At 42.9% G+C, this 16,429-nt stretch overlaps 1 protein-coding gene across 4 annotated transcripts in view; it reads right to left on the reverse strand.

Moving 5' to 3' along the window:
• Nucleotides 1-16,429, reverse strand: part of fermt2 (FERM domain containing kindlin 2) — a 38,194-nt gene that overhangs the window by 13,731 nt on the left and 8,034 nt on the right. For 2 of the 4 annotated variants that reach the window (XM_063908705.1, XM_063908706.1), the window contains exons 3-5: nt 9,494-9,727; nt 3,440-3,568; nt 368-400 (exon numbers count right to left, since the gene is read on the reverse strand). In XM_063908705.1, coding sequence (XP_063764775.1) covers nt 368-400; nt 3,440-3,568; nt 9,494-9,727 — 396 coding nt within the window. The remainder of the gene's footprint in view (nt 1-367; nt 401-3,439; nt 3,569-9,493; nt 9,728-16,429) is intronic. The other 2 variants (XM_063908707.1, XM_063908708.1) reach the window with 1 other exon arrangement.

Genomic DNA, 16,429 nt, shown 5'->3' on the forward strand with positions numbered 1-16,429 from the left:
ATCACTGTTCTGAGTTTAAACTTCTTTTAACACTCATGACTTCCTCACTAACGGGCTAAAAGTGATCAGCTATACTGTAACGACAATCAGCAGCCACAGTGTGAGCAGGCCCGGAGAAGCTGAAATAAAAAGTGAGCTTTGAGCTAATTGCTAATGAGAGGCAAAGCCTTGATCATGTGACTGCACAAATCTGCTGACTCTCTCCAGAAGGGCAGTCAGGTGACTCGGTTCCTGGTTCAAAAGGTTACAGATCTCATGTGACCTTAACACTCCAGCCGTGGGGGTGGAGGGCAAGGAGAAAGGGGAAGGTGAGGGTGAGTTTGAGCGGTGCGGAAGAGTAAAGGACAGAGGAAGAGGAAAAGCTTACCTTTGACAGGTCCGATGTATATAACCTCAGAGGCTAGGATGAAAAGAAAAAGAGTAAGAGGAAGAAAGACAGGAAGGAGGTAGAGGGGAAGAAGTGGAATGGGAACAAACAACATAAAGTTGACAGATTCAAGATAAAGTTAAACTATACAAGGACAGGAGGAAACAGAAAAGAGAAGACAAAAGTAAAGACATTCAAAACCGGGAGATCTGGGGCATTTCCATGGTTACTGCGAGCTGTTAGCCACAGAACGGATGACTCAGTTTACCCTCTTTGCAGAGTGGATCGCGCTGAAATGACTAGTGAGTAGTCCTTTCCATCCTATTCATAGCCTTCTGACACGGCATGACTGATTGAAAACCCAGGCGAGGCGTTGGTCAACGTGACCCAGCCTTGCATGTATAATCTGCAGCACATATCTTAAAGCATCGGTAGGTCTTCCACGTGGACAGGAAGCATAGTTAGATCCAGCATGCACTTCCACTTGTGGTGGGCCCTGAGGGGAATGGTGGACTGGCATCATCATTGCTCTTCCTCTGAGTCACGACAGCAGTTAAGGATTAGTAACTTGGATTTTTATACCAAAATGACCAACTTTGTGAGGCACTTTACATACGTGTGCAGACAGACGGGACTTGGGAGTTTCCTAAAGGATACATTTAGAGACAGAGGTTGAGGTTTTGGAAAAAGATGGTCAGCCTTTAAGTAAAAATAATTGGTCATGTACTGTAACCTTGGTGCTTAACATGTTATTTGCTTTTGAGGTCAGTGTGGACCTGGCTGTAGAGAATACATACTCCCTGCTATGTTTGTCGAATTTATTTTAATGTATATTAAAGTATTATCATTTACAAAGGTTTTTCCAAAGATGGTGACGCAAATACAACAGGCCCCCTTAAAAACTGAGGCAATTATTTTTTATTATGGATCCTCTACTAACTATTTACCCAATCATTTAGTTTACACTAGATATATCTTAGACCCAGTTCAACATTATACTCATTTTATGATCTTTGCTTTTTAATGACTTTTTTAAAAGCCATTTCTGCTGCACTATTTCTTAATGCTCGTAATGTCTTTAATTTTTGCAAAGCACTTTGAATTGCCTTGTGTTACAAGGTGCTATAAAATAAACTTGCATTGCCTATACACTATTAGAAAATTGTAATATGTAAGGTGATGTTTTCAACTGTCTCACGTCTGACCAACAACTGAGATTCAGTTTACTATTATACACGACAAAGAAAGTTGGATCATATTGAAATTTGAAAGCTTCACTCTGGAAAGTTTGGCCAATACGTGCTTGATAAAGTAACAATTATCAAAATAACTCCATGGTGAGAAGTAGTGACTCCTCCTCCCTCAGTTAGCTGCACATGCTTTGATTCTGATTGCATCGCTGCCTCTCTGAAAACCTTGTGATTCCCATCAGCAGATATGACCCGACAGCCCTTTCCCCACATGGGACGTGAATTACATCTTACAACTTGTCCATGAAGTCTCCTCTCCGACTGTAACATGTGATCTGATCTGAGGGGAGCAGGATGCAGGAAGTCAGTGTGCGTACTCACAAGGGAAACACACGAGAGACTGGTGACAGTAAACAGATTCCGTAAATTCCTGCTGAAACCGTTTCTCTGCGCCACGTAACAGTGTGACCCGCTGAGTACAGAACACATCTGTACTGGAGGCAGTAATGCAGCACGCCCCTTGAAATGTGATGATGCAACTTTGGGTGTGTTCGTCATGTCAACATCGTTTTTTATCCCTTGTTTTATTTTGATATATGAACTAAAACGACCAATTTTGACTATTTTGGTGGTTGGTGTAAAACTGTGGAATTCCAAACAAAATGACCTAAAGAATTGTATAGAATTGTTTCAGTTGAAGAACTTGTATAAGTGAATAAATGATGTACTCTTGTCCTGCATTGGTAAAGATATGTGATGATCATGTGATGTTTTGGTGTTGTTTTTGTTTTGTTTCTTTCCCTTAACTGTGGAGTGGGAACTAATTATCTTTTGTAAGTTTTTTGTGTTTCTGTTATTTTCTTTTGACTGTAATAACTGGCTGTGAATAAGAAAACATGACAGACCATCTATTTTCTTTTTTTTTTATAGAAAGGGGCCGGTAATATAAGATTATTTTCTTCTCCCTGCTCCCTTTCGGGTCTGGTGTGTTACAGAGACATGTTTTGTAAATAATTGTTATACGTCGAGTTTGTAAATACCACGAACGGAACAATAAATGAAATGAAAAAAATCACAAGTTGAGTGAAGCAACTGATCAGATTTAGACTCGCTTGGCTGTGAGAACGCTTCAACAAGTCCACAATGATTTTCTGCTTTCTCTCCACTCCCATCCGTGTGTGTATGCACGTTTAACTGAGTCTAAGGAGCCAGCGGACGGACAGACAGAGGAGAGACTCGATCCACACAATGGGTCCCATTCACCCTGTCTCACAGCGTTAGCAGTTTTGTGTAATGCCAACGGTCTGCAGAGCACAGCCTGTTTTGTTCTACTCCTCCCTGCTCACATGGCTCTCCCATCTCTGGAGGAGGGAGGAGGGCCCCGCTATAACTGCAGTCGTGTAGCCTGGTATGGGTTTAAAATGGCAGCGTGACCAACTATGTGAGGAATCTCAACCATTCTTCGTCCTCCCTGCCAAGGAATTGGAAGCCAGGGCTGTGGATCCCAAGCGGGCATTTAAACTCACACATTCATATTTGGTCACTTCAGGCAGGGTGCAGCGAACTGGAGTTATCGTAGTGGTTTTTTCGAAACCACAAGCGCAATCAGACACAAAAAAAAAGATCGGAGGACGCTCCATAGCAGCCAGAAAAACCTGTTATCAACCTGCTGCTTGAAGGAGGCAAAATTATTGCTTTGAGAATGAAATACTGTATATATAAAACAAACCCAATGCTGCATAACTACTCCAAAGATCACCTTTAACCAAACAACCTTAAAGGAACAGACTTTATTCTGCAATCTATTTGAACAAATATTAATTATTTGTGTTTTAAGCTTTGTGCTTCCTCTCCATGTAAGAGTCACAATCCATCCGCTCACCTGATCCGGGGGTTAACAGTGGACCCTCCAGCTCCAGATCGTCCTCCTCTGCCTCCTCCAACTTTTTCTTCTTCTTCTTGGGATCCCGGGGTTTACGCAGTAGAGATAGCTCCTCTGGGTGGCGGATATCTGGAGGGGAAAGAGAGTGAGAACATTTGTTTGATGGCAGATAAACATAAGCTCGCCTTACAACAAAGCAAAGCCGACAAGGAGAACAATAAGACACCGAAAACAAACATACGTTTCAATTACAGAATTCAAATAAAACCTCACGCACAAATGATGCATAGAATATGGATACAGTGACATGGAATTGTAGTTAGGAGTTGAAAAGGGGAGTAAGTTTGAAAAAGCGAAGGGACTAGGGAGATGTGTTTGAATTGTAGACAGCTGTGCACACGAGTGGTGGAAAAATTACAGATCCCTTTTCTCAGGGCCCCACAATTCTTGCTTTAACTGTAATCCCAAACTGAGACAGGGCAGACACTACCTCTATCTCCATCTCCCCCGCTTCCCTCTCTCACATAAAAAAACCCTTTTCAGTTGCTTCTGGCGAGTATTAGGACTGCACAGCTCTCACAAAAACCGCAAAAGGTAAAAATACTGATACCGTAAATGTGATAAAGAACCACTTCCTGGCATTGTGTGTGCTGTGAGCAAGATCCCAATCAGACAGTAGGATACAGAACTCTGAATATAATGACTAAAGCAGAGCAGCCCCCGCCCCCCCCCCTCTAGGGTTTGGAGGCCAGTGAACCATCACTCAGCAGCAGCAGTGATGTTTTAAGATGGGCTTGGGATGGTTCTGACATAGCGGTGAGACGGCCAGAATGTGTCGCGAGCAGAAAAGATGGGATGAGTCTGGAAGCGAGCACATCTGGATCCTCAGCTGGATATCGTTTTTCATCCAGCTTTGCAGATTCTACATAAATCAATTAAGCTTAATGATACTTTTTTTTATATTACACTCACTCTCTTTCACGTTTGAGCACATCAGCCAACATTTCTCCAGATTTTTTTATTTCCACAGCATTAAATCATTCTCTTTGGAGAGGATTGGAAAGGTGTGATTGAAGAGGTTGCTGAGGGTGTTGAGGAAAGCACAAGCACTCTGGGAGGGAGAACGTACTGGCTTGGTGAGAAACCTTGTTTGGTTTGTGTAACTAAAGCAAAAGCATTCCAGGAGTTTTAAGAACTACCAGATGGGAGCTCACCCTCTCTCTCTGCCTCCCTTTTGCTTCGTTCTCGCTCTGCTGCAGCGGTGAGGCGCAATCCCTGTGCCCTTATACAGCCATGTGAGTAGCAGGCGTGCTGCCGAGCTTTAACCCCACCGAGCTGCGGGAGGAGGCCAATACACACAGAGAGAGAGTATCAAACTGTCAGGAAAAGGGGAGGAGTGTGCCTCTGGGTGAGGTATTGTAGAGGCATGTGGCGTTTAACTACAACGGCACTTTTCTGCTTCAATATCTACGAGTAATGCAGAACACCTTCTATATATCAACAGTTTGGCCCAAATCTTCATGAAACCACAATTCAATGGGAAAAAGCTATTTTCTGATACATTATCAGATTTTTCCTGTTAATAAAAGGAAGCATTTTTTTCTCTAGTGAATTGCATGGAGAGCAGAAATGTGGGAAAAGGGCTGGTGGCTTTAATGAGTTGACTGATATGTGTTTTTTATCAGTCCTATGAAGGGAGTAGAGGTGTAGTTAATATGAGAGAGATACCCTGTCGGCTAAGTATGAATACCAGCAAAAATATAGAGATAAGGATGAAGAAATCAGGCTAAAGTGAAATAGCAAACACTGCTCCACTGGAATGTTTCAGTTCGGAAAGTGTTAAAGTCAATTTATACTGACATACTTCAATTAAGTGTTGAAGTGGATGTTTATAGTGAACATTTAAGAACAATGATCCGGTGGGAAAAAATTGCTCCTCCACTCACCACATACTTGTGGTCTGTGTCAGAGGGGGAGAGTAGGAAGGGTGAGTGATGGCTGGAGCGCTTTCACAATCCTTGTTTATTTCCATTAGAAATGACACCTAAGACAAAAAAAGACCCCAATCCTCCATCCTGGAGATGTGGCAGGACACAGGACTGGAGCCAGAGGAGAGTAGAGGAGAGGTGTTGACTGGGAGCCAGCTGGGCTCCAGATCGACTCCTCGGAACACATGATTCACTGCAGTGAGTAAGGCCAGCCGCAGAAGAATCACAAACAGCGTCACAGTCTAATTTTACTGCGCTAAAGTTTACCGTACAAACACTTTGAGACCCTACATGGACAAAAAAAATGAAAGATGAACAATTTCAACTTCTGTTTTCCCTAATGTGATGGATACTGTGCGAAATGATTGGGCTACGAGGCTGACTGATCAACAATCAAGAGCAATAAATCAAGCGCTTGTTCAGACTAATTAAAACAAGTGGTAGAAAATAACTCATGTATGCTGTCAGTCTGACGGGAAACGGAAAATATGAATAAACATGGTGTGGATTTAGAATTGTTCCCCTAAAACAAAGCTCTATTATTCTTAATTACATTCAGCTATGTTTCTGCTTTAACATAAAAGAAGAAAACATGTATTGACCTAAGCTGCTTAGTGTTTAGGGTCCTCTTCAGCAATCAGATAAAAAGGTGTTAAAAGGACCCTCAAAAAGGAAAAAGATGTGCTTTAATTTAAGGGTTGAAGCTGACGCAAGGCTCCTCATGTGTTATGACAACAGGGGCCAGCTCACTCGGGGCCAGTCAGGCCGACCACAGGTTGATGTGCCATAAATCTGCTGGACCAAAAATGATGAAGCAACAGTCCCACACAAATCTAAAAATCCTTCTGGAGAACGAAGACAACACATTTCTCTGCAATATGCTTTCTGAACCGTCCAACTCACCCTCCTGTCCCGTGTTATTGACATACATCCTCTCAGCCACCCTCCTTTCCTGTCTGGGCATCCATCAGTTATGCATTTGACACATTGTAGGGTTTCAGTGCGAACAAAGGCCAACAGTTACATTGCTGCTGCCCTTTGCATATTCGAGAGAATGTTGGACTCCCACACATGGCAGCCAAAGGAGTGTGTACTGAAAAAACCACAGTGTGTAAGTGGCTCAGCCTGACTCTTGTTACTCTGAAGTGCTGCTTTGCTGAGAGAAGCAGCCTCATTATTTTGACCCACCTCAGGACGCCAGTGCCACCATCATGTGTTAGTCACTTGTGAAAAGCACATTTTGTGTGCTGGCTTTGCAAGAAGAGTAAAACAGAAACGGAGGGAGGTGTACGAGTGTGTTTAATGTGTTTGGAAGTGAGTCCAGGATGTCTAGACCGGACAAGCTCATGTCTGGAACTGAATTTCTTTGGGCTTTCAACTGGTGGTTGGATATCAAGCCATTCACAGAGCATTTATAGAAATTATAACAGGCAGTTTCATAATTTCAGACAAAAGTCTAATCGTTTAAGGAAGAAAATCACTTGTAGCCCTATAGCATACATCTACAATTTCAGCTGGCAAGTAAACACTTAATTATCATTTCATTACAAACACATTTCATCACTATAGTTGATACATCCTTAACACTAAGAAAAATCTCATAAAGTCTTCAGAGAATAGTTGACAGTTAACAAATGTTTTCTTGCAACTAAAAGTGGAAAATCCCAAATGCTTTTGCCTCACTATCAAATGAGCAGTGCAGCACAGGATGTAGGAGCTGCCAAATGTACTCGAGGGTCACAACAGGAGTGAAACTGAGTGATTTCCATTCAGCACGGCAGCCTTTTGCTGAGTCCTCTCAGTTCCCAGCCAGATGGACTGTGTCTGTGTCAGGACACAGCTGCCATGGACATGGGAGAAGTACAGCGGGGATAATCGGTTTTATACTTTTAACTTGGGAGTGTTATGTTGATTTTCTATGCCTTTCCACTGTATGGGAGATGTACTGTCAAGGGTTTGAGATGTGCTAAAGAGACAGAAAAGCAGGCAAAGTAGAAAAAGCATACTGTAATATCAGAAAAAGAACAGAGAGATTTGTAAGGGCTGTCATTCTTAACTAGGCAGGGGTGGGGACAAATACAGCTCAAAACTATAATGAGGACTAAATTTGGAACAGGAAATAGCATCTAAGTAACTATCTGACCGGACACGCCACAGCAAAATAAATAAATATTTAGTATGGGAAAAAGAAAGGGCCAAAGGTGAGTTGCGCGTCGCAAAAAAAAACAACTGCACTGACATTCCCTATCTCTCCTTTCTGCTGTCTGGAGTCAAGGCCAGTGTGACCCGTCAAATGCACAGGAAATTGTAAAAACTCAAAGTTGCCCAGATAAGGATGACCGCTTCCAAGACAGAACGGCTGTCAGCTGAACAGCTACAGTAAAGAACTTTCCGACTCTGCTTTAGGCATGCAATAGTGCACAGTGTCATACAACCGCACAACATCCTGGCAAACTCCATATCAGCTAAAAGCAATTTGTCCTGAATTTCTCCAGAGATGAAACTGATTTATTACAGAAGCATCGGACACATTCCTAACCAGGCCTGAAAGACTACATGCCAGTTTCTCCCCCGCCTCCCTGTCTAACATTTCAAAAAACAGTCTCTTTGTCAATTTACACTAAATAAAATGTGCTATTTGTTCTTTTCATTTCATAGAACTGAGTGTTTTGACCCAAGAATCCTTCTGGAAAAATAAAAAACTCCATTCCTGCCAAATTAAAATCAGTATGTGCTACCTGTGTCGGCCAAATAAAACAGACACGCTGCCTCTGGAGCTTCTGATCCTGCTGAACACAGTCCACGGACAAAGACAACAGGTGCGCTTTGACCCCGCAGGGATTTATATTGGTGTCGCTCTCTTACTCTACTGGAGACAGTGAAGGCAGGGGCAAGGGTCACGGTCTGAGCCGAGGAGGAGTTCAGAGGTCGCTGGGGTCCGGTGTGTGACCTCTGGGCTTCGTGGTGCCAGTAATGGTAGGTTATCGATAGTGTCTATGTCACCCTACTTACACATTAGGGGACAGTTAAATTTGGACATGGTATTAGTGGAGAGATGCTGGGTATGTAAGACTGTGAGCAAATAGTATAGCTACGTAGAGCCTGCAGGCAAAAGTGGGCCAAAAACACAGCCGGGTGTGTAAATCTGATCATTTCAATCTGATAAAGGTCCTATTTTTTGTAATGCAACCTCAGTTTGAATAGTCCTATAGTAGTATTGTGACTTTTATGTTGATCTAAGTCAAGATTTGTTCCACTTTTAGGCTGGCTGGAGTCACCCTGTTGTGATGACACACAAATGTAGTTGAAGTATCCCTTGACTTCCTGATTAAGTAAGGTCCAACCAATCCTGGCTCTGACTCTGTGTCCACACAAGCCATTGTTAAATCACGGCACTTTTTCCTCCTCCTTGTCAACATCTGCTCGTAAATAGCCTGGCTTCTACTGAAACTGTAAGCAGTGACAATCCAAAGGGGCAGTGTTGCGTCTTTGTTATTATTGTTTTGCACAAGAGGGTCAGTTCAGGTTCTGTTTGGATCCGAGCAATAGATCAAACCTGAGAGCAAGGCCTTGTGTGTGAAAGTAGCTCAAGATATTTACTTACACATAAAGTTGTATTTTGGAGACTGCTTTTGTTGTAAGTCTGAGACACATTGATAAGCTCTGTTTATTAAACATTACTTTAGGACTGATGGAGCCCAGGTCCAAAGAACACGGCTCCAGAGCAAACAGTGGAGTAGCAGCCAGGAGACGTGACTCCAGCCTGCAGAGCTCAGAGTGTTTAATAAACAACAAATTGCCAGGGATAAAAACAGAGGGGGGAGGGACCTGATTAGCCATGTTTGATGTAGAACTTGTCCAAAAATAGGCTTACAGGAAGATGTTTTGGTTGAGCAGGATGGGCACCTTCAGTAAACTGGACCACTGTTTAACACATTCCCATAACCTTTTGCCAATCCGTCACACCACATCTTTCATTTACTTCATGACTATTTCCCACATCTCCACTAAAATGATTAAAGTTACTCTCCAGATGTCCTGTGAATGCGTCAGAGGTTCCACTTACTGAAAGTTTTGCAGATGTCGGACACGGCCTTGAAGACTCGGTCGGAGAAGTTGACCTTGACCTTCATGTGCTTCATGTTGGGCAGCTGGAGGCGCAGCAGCTTGTGCTGCGGCGTGAAGAGCAGCCTGGCGTCGGCCTGGATGCCGTACTTGTCCAACGTCCAGTGGGTTTTCAACAGCCATGTCTTCTTCTTCTCCCACCACAGAGCATGGTCTGACCAGTCCTTCTTCACGTCTACACAGGGGGAGAAAAGAGGAGAGGGGATGAGATTGAATTTCATCATCCAGTATTTGATTTTCTTTCTGTTCATGGTTATATTATTATATTTACAAGCATTTACTTTGTCACTGACAACATTCTCTGCAACATTTAGCTCATTGTATTTTTTTTTTACATGTATATAGTTCTTGCAACATAATCTTCTCTTGCATTACTTTATTCTACTCGGATTTCTTTTTGCACTATTTTTATTATTTAAAAAAAAAGAAGGATTATTTGATGTCCTAAATATATTTGTGTTGCATTGTTGGAGAACCCTGGGAGTTACTGTTTCAATTGACGTAACTACACTGTAGCTAGTGTGCATATGAAAATAAGACCTTTGATTCATTGCCATTTTAGTTAAAATGTTTATCTATCTACAGCAAGGTGGAGATATCCATCACACTGTACTGACCTTAGGTCTCTAACTCTGTCCCTCTAGGGCAGAGGGTCACATTCGGGGTGAAGGAGTGTAAGGGAGGGACAAAAAAAGGTTTGCACAGGGGCGGTGAAGTCAAAGTGAGAGGGAGGAGACGACGGTGTGTGTGATAGACGTGGCTGTTTGTGTGACACTGTGGGGATATCAGGTTCATACCTCCCTCTTTGTTCAAAAGTCACACTGTGATCCCCTAAAGCAGACACAAGCCACCCAAAACCCCACACAGCTCCCAGGCTCAGGGCTCAGAAACAATGGGGACGGACCTGTGGTCTCATGGTGTGTGTGTCTGACTTCAAGGGGAAGGTGAAAACCGCAGGGACTTAAGGGAACAAGAAGCAGCTGTTTCTGCAGCTCACCTTGCTCTGCTTTCTATAAGAGCAGCGCTGTGATGGGCTGAGGAGCCAATCCCTTCAGAAGCTTTAAAAAAAGTTTAAAGAAACATCTCCGACACTTAAAGAGAGTGATTTCTTCAGCATGTCTTGCTTATCTATGTATCATACAATTTATAAATAGCCAAATATTGAATCAGGTCAAAATGGATAGCAGACCAACAGCTCAAAGACTTGACTTTTGAAATTGTGTTAGAAATATCAAGCTGACTGTCTTTGTAACCCCGTACTGTGGATGTTACTTTGTTTACAATAGTAAAAGGCACTGGCAGCCGATAATAGTTGAGTTTTGAGCCTATTATACTTTCAGATGTCCCCCCTAAGCAGTGATGTCATTACTCCGGCATTAGTCCAGCAAGGCACTTCCCAAAGCGGTGTCTCATTTCCTCCTCCCACATACCCCTTCGTCGCTTCTCCAGCCTGTCCTCCGTCTCAATCTGAGTCTCTCGCTGTGACCAGGGACAGATGTCAGTTTGCTCGCTCATTCTTTAGAAAAACACTCATGTTTCGTGTATATTGCTGGTCAGCGAGAATCTGATTCAGAATAAAAGGTTGACATATACGTATACTGTATATAATAAATGCATTGTATGCCATATATAGCATACCATATTACTAGGTTAGCCACCACAAACTTTAGGCAAGTTGTGCCTGTATTGGTATTCCATGATTTTTTTTCTGCATGACTTCATACTTCAAATGTGTTGGTTCAACAACCCCAGTGCTTTGCTGCAGGGCTTAAAGAGATAAATAGAAAGGAACATGCCCATCACATGTTTTGAGCAGTCAAAATAACAAAAACAACATTGCCCAAGTTAAGTTATTAAGTTTTGAAAATCTGGTTCTGCTTTCAAAAGTCTGTTTGGTATTTAGGGTTATGCTACAACATCACCATTGAGGAGCTTTTGAAGCAGAGTTGCAGAAACTCTAGATCTGCACTAAAGGCAGACATAACCCCCCCTCTGAGGCGCACTGCCATGGCACAATCTGCATTTTCATTTGCGGCCATCAAACAATGGTATATTCTTCCAGCTGAGCTTAAAACCTGCACTGACTAACATTTTCTCCTATGGTGCAAAAAAATGGATATTAAGCATTGAAAAAAAGTTCTTCAATTTTAACTGTACTGTACTATTATATTTGAACTGTACTATGTACTATTGTATTGAACTTAAATCTTGTTGAATAATTGTTTGTGTGATAAGAGACTGTTGATTGTTATGTACCTGCCTAAGGACTGCAGATGGAAATTAGCTATTGGCTCAAATCTGGCATAAATCATCTCTTGTCTTTTCTGAGATGAATGTAATGTTTGCACGGTCCTTATTCAAATAAATTCATAAATATATCAAACTTTTTGGCAATCTTCCAATTAATGACAGAAATATCCATGGCTTGGGTCTACAAATAATCGATTAAGTGTAAATGTATGCTGAGCATTGCAAATCTACTTTGTATTCAAGGTTGGGCGCACATTATCTAAATGCATCTCCGACACATTACTTTCATGGGTCACATGAGCACGGTCAAAGCAGCTAATGGAGGGCAATTACATTCTATACACGGCGTTCAAGGAGGAATGCAACTCATATTTACATCAACATGGCGACTTGTATTCTGTCCATCACAACGCAACACTGACCGATGCACGTTGCTTCTTCTCATTCTGACAGGAAGACGGCAACAATGTCAAAACACTGAAAAGATCTTGATGCTCGACCTCCTCCATCTGTCAACCAGCTTGGTGCCATGGTAACCTAAAGCTTGAGTGGCCCTCGGTTGTTGTTTTTTTGTGCTGCCATTGTTTTCCCTGACCTTATCTTTACTCAGGGGCCTCCATTTGCATTGTTGACACTCTCCCGCTGATCCCGTCTCAAACTGAATGAAGGGATTAGTGGACCGGCTGCTTAGAACCAGGAAACAGGACTGCTGTGATGTGAGGAAAGCAAACTGGGATGAGGAAGAGATTACACTGGTGATTAGGACTGGGGAGGAAAAGTAAAAGAAGAAGAGAGGCCCCTCAGCATCTCATTGCAGAGGCCATTGTGGAGGCCCAGGAGTGTGTGAATTGATTCGGGAGGAGTTGTTTGTCAAGCTGTTGGTTTTTTTACTGTTTACTGCGGGGGATAAACACTTGAGAGAAAACATTCCAAGCTTTCTTTCTGAGACCCTGTGTGAGTTACTCACAGCGTGGGGGGGGGGGGTGTAGCTGTCATCGCTGCCCTCTGATGCCTCAGCTGTGCAGAACACAGCTTCATTGCTACCATCAGAGAGGCGGCACTGCAGCTATTAGAGGCTGGAATAATGAGAGGGAGCGCGGAAAGGAAAATAGAGCTGAATATATTTTCATAACTCTGCACGCAGATTTTCCTCTTTCAACCTTGTAATTTCTGGTGTCTGGGACGAATGCAAAACTGCTAGCATTAACATTTGGCTTTGCACCACAGACCATGTTCTGTAGAAACGTCCTCAAACGCAGCGTGGATGCCCACCGTACAGTCTGTGGCCGGGGCTCAGTTCCTCTCAATTGCCCCTGTTCCACTGTGTCCTTGTCCCCGCCCACATCCAAAACTTTAATGGACATAGCTTTTCCTCCTGCTACCTTGTGTCATTACGCAGTGGTTCGATGTGTTGTGATTGGATGAGGGCAGCTCCCACCGGCGTCCCATTGGGTTCTTTCAGCAACAAGGTGGTAACTCAATCCACTGAGAGGGGAGGGAGAGAGGACCAATGGCATCTACAAGCTAAAAATACAGCCTGCCAAGCATGACGTAATGCAGCAGCCAGAGGAGCGGGGGCCTAAGTAATTGGCTGCATTAAATGTGGACCCACAGCCCCTCCGTAGAGTGATACGTGTGTGTACAAGGAGGGCTTGAAAGACAAGGGGAGGGGAAACAAAATGAGGAAACCATGTTTTATGACCTCTGCAGGATGTGAAAGATGATACAGATTGTGTGTTTGCGCTCGTTGGAAGATTGGGGGTGTTCTTATTCATCCGTTAACTACATTAGCTCTGCGTGTCGGTGCGTGTGTGTGCTTTAACCAGCTAAATTAATCGATGAATTCTGTCAAACGGCGTTATTTTCATTCGCCATCATCACAACAGCAGCTCCCGAACGAGACCACTTCCTGTTTTAAAGATTCTGCAAAGCAATTCAGGAATAATAAAACGAGCAAAGGCGGAATTTGCATCATGGCAGAAAAGAACACCATTTGAATGGCTTTTATCAGAATGACACAGGAAAATAGGAGTCCCTCCTTCCCATCCCTCCCCTGCTCTCTCTCCATCCCTCCCCTGCTAGTCTGTGGTGTTTACATTAAGGGGCAGCTATGTTTATGGAGGCCTGTTTGTGTGTGTGTGTGGATGGGGGGGGGACGGTTGAGAGGATGAGAAAGAAGCAACAGTAGAAAGGGCATGAAAAGAAGAGATGGGGAGGATGAGCAGAGGACGAGGGAGGAGCTCTACGTGGGGGACACAAAAAGATCAGACAGCGCAAACGTGAGGACAAGAGGGAAAGTCAGAATTAAAATGTACTAATCGAAAACACTTAACATGCAAGAAGCATCTCTAATATATTGCATGAAAAAAAAACACTGCCTTCATGACAGAGAGTATAGCATTTACACACTTTGCATACACACACATTCTATAGAAGTGCAGGTTTATGGTTCTTTAAACTATACTTATTTCAATCAATTGGATGCTTTTAAAAAAGGCCTAAAGATCCATCTTTTTAGCAGAGCCTTTTACTAGAACTCTAAACTTCAAATGTTTTTATTCTTATTTTATTTTTATTAACTTTATTTCATTTTTTTGTTTCACTCTGTTGCACTTTTGTTTATTCAAATGAAAAGAGCGCTTATAAATAACATAAATATATATTTTTGCATTACTGTTTGAAATGTAATTCCTATGTTTCAATCATTTCTTTTGCCTAACATTTTGATAATACCAAAACATAGAGATAGTTAGGTGGGAATAAACATAATTGGGTACAATTCTAATTAATTGAAAAACTTTAAATAAATGTTAGTCTTTATTTGAAACTGGGCTTTTGAGAAAACATGTTGCATATGAACTCAATGACTCATATTTACTTTGGCTTCTACTAGCAAAACAGAGCGGGTTGACACATAATGAAAATCCAGGCTCATTTCTATCTTTCAGTGCCAAGCAGTAAGCCATCAGCAATAACCATGGCCCCGCTGTGAGGCTTTGTTATTTTCAGTCATCAGCTGATAAAAAAAAATACAGCTAGGCCAGGCGGGTCATGCGGTCTCCTTGGTGATTCCTCACTGACGCCGCGGGGGCAGCGGTTCGAGGGGAGGACTTGTTTCTATACACAACAAAGACACAGAGCTGCAGGTCTGTCAGTTTCTCTCTTACCAGACAGACACACACACACACACAGTTCATCCTCTTATATAATGTATAAGCCATTCTCTTTCTAAATATAATCCACATCTGAGGCAGGGTGAAGGTCGGTATTGACAAGAAACAGGAAGCAACTGTCCAGCGCTGTCCTTGATTTAAATTGGCTGGAAATGACCTTTCAGCACTCACTCGCTTGGTCTAGATCGTATCACCAGCAGATACCCAACATACAACAAGCTTGATAGAGACAGGTGATGACAATACATGTATGGCAGATATGAGATAGTGGACAGGCGTCACACGGGATAAGAAAGGCAGTTTATCAGCATGCGTCAGAGACAGACGAGCAGACAAACTTCTTCCTGGGTCTGTGACCGACCAACAACAGTAAGCTGAACCCAGAAGCCTGACTATTGATGCGTTTGTTCCAGCTGGTACTCCACCAAGAGTGTGTAATATTGGCAACACATCACTACTCTGACACCGGCAAGGTGAACCCGCTGGTGGTTACTGTTTGGATCTATTACAGTGGTGTCCTTTAGGTATTCAATAATCAATGGCAGAGAAACTTAAGCACCTTCCATTGACAACCTGAGTTCAACCTGAGCTTATTCCAGTCAGTTCTTAAAATACAGCTCAGCCTCCAGCCAGCAGTCAGTCAAAACAGGCCCTTTATCAAAGACATAAAATATGCAAAACATGCCCAAAACCTTTCAAACTGTCAACTCAGATAAAGCTTCGAGACAGGGAACACTTAGTGGTGCCATTAAAGCGCTTGAGGGTGCAGAAATAAAAAAACAAAGGGTTCATCGATGTTGGGCCCCGTGTCGGTGATAGACAGCTCACAAGTGAGAGCTTGTTCAAGGTCATGGCCGGCCTAAATGCAGTCAGGGGACACAGTGGCAGATTCAATGCCACTTTTGCTTCACACACCAGTAAAAATGTATATAACTTTTCAGAAAATATGTTTATCTCTGAAATTGACAACACACACAAATCCAAATCTCTCCATAGCTTTGGGGTCTAAAGAATACAGGGTAAGCGAGGGCCAGGCTTCAGGAAAAGCCCTGCCAAGCACTGGGAAATTAATGCTTTCCATCTCATATTGGAAGGTACCCAACCTCATCACGGTTCAGGTCCCAGCCTTCTCCAGAGGATGAGATTAACCTGATTTGCTAGAACTGAGGGTCTACAGGTGAAGTGGAGGAGGCAAATCCAGAGCCCGAAATCTTAACGGGAAATCTGGGAGCGTCCAACCAGTGAGAATAAGAAGAGAGTGCAACAGAATTGGCTTTGATGCATTAGGAGACGCCAGGATGGCTATTAGAGGAAACCTCCTTAGAGACAGATAGTTTGTATCCATTTGTGTCATAATACAAACACAGCAGAACAGTGAAGTTACTCCCCCTCCGCCCTGACACAGCTTTATACAATTAGGTGTCCAGGGACCCGGTGGAATAACAACATTACAA

Source organism: Eleginops maclovinus, chromosome 19 (assembly GCF_036324505.1).
Source record: "Eleginops maclovinus isolate JMC-PN-2008 ecotype Puerto Natales chromosome 19, JC_Emac_rtc_rv5, whole genome shotgun sequence".
Lineage (NCBI taxonomy): Eukaryota > Metazoa > Chordata > Actinopteri > Perciformes > Eleginopidae > Eleginops > Eleginops maclovinus.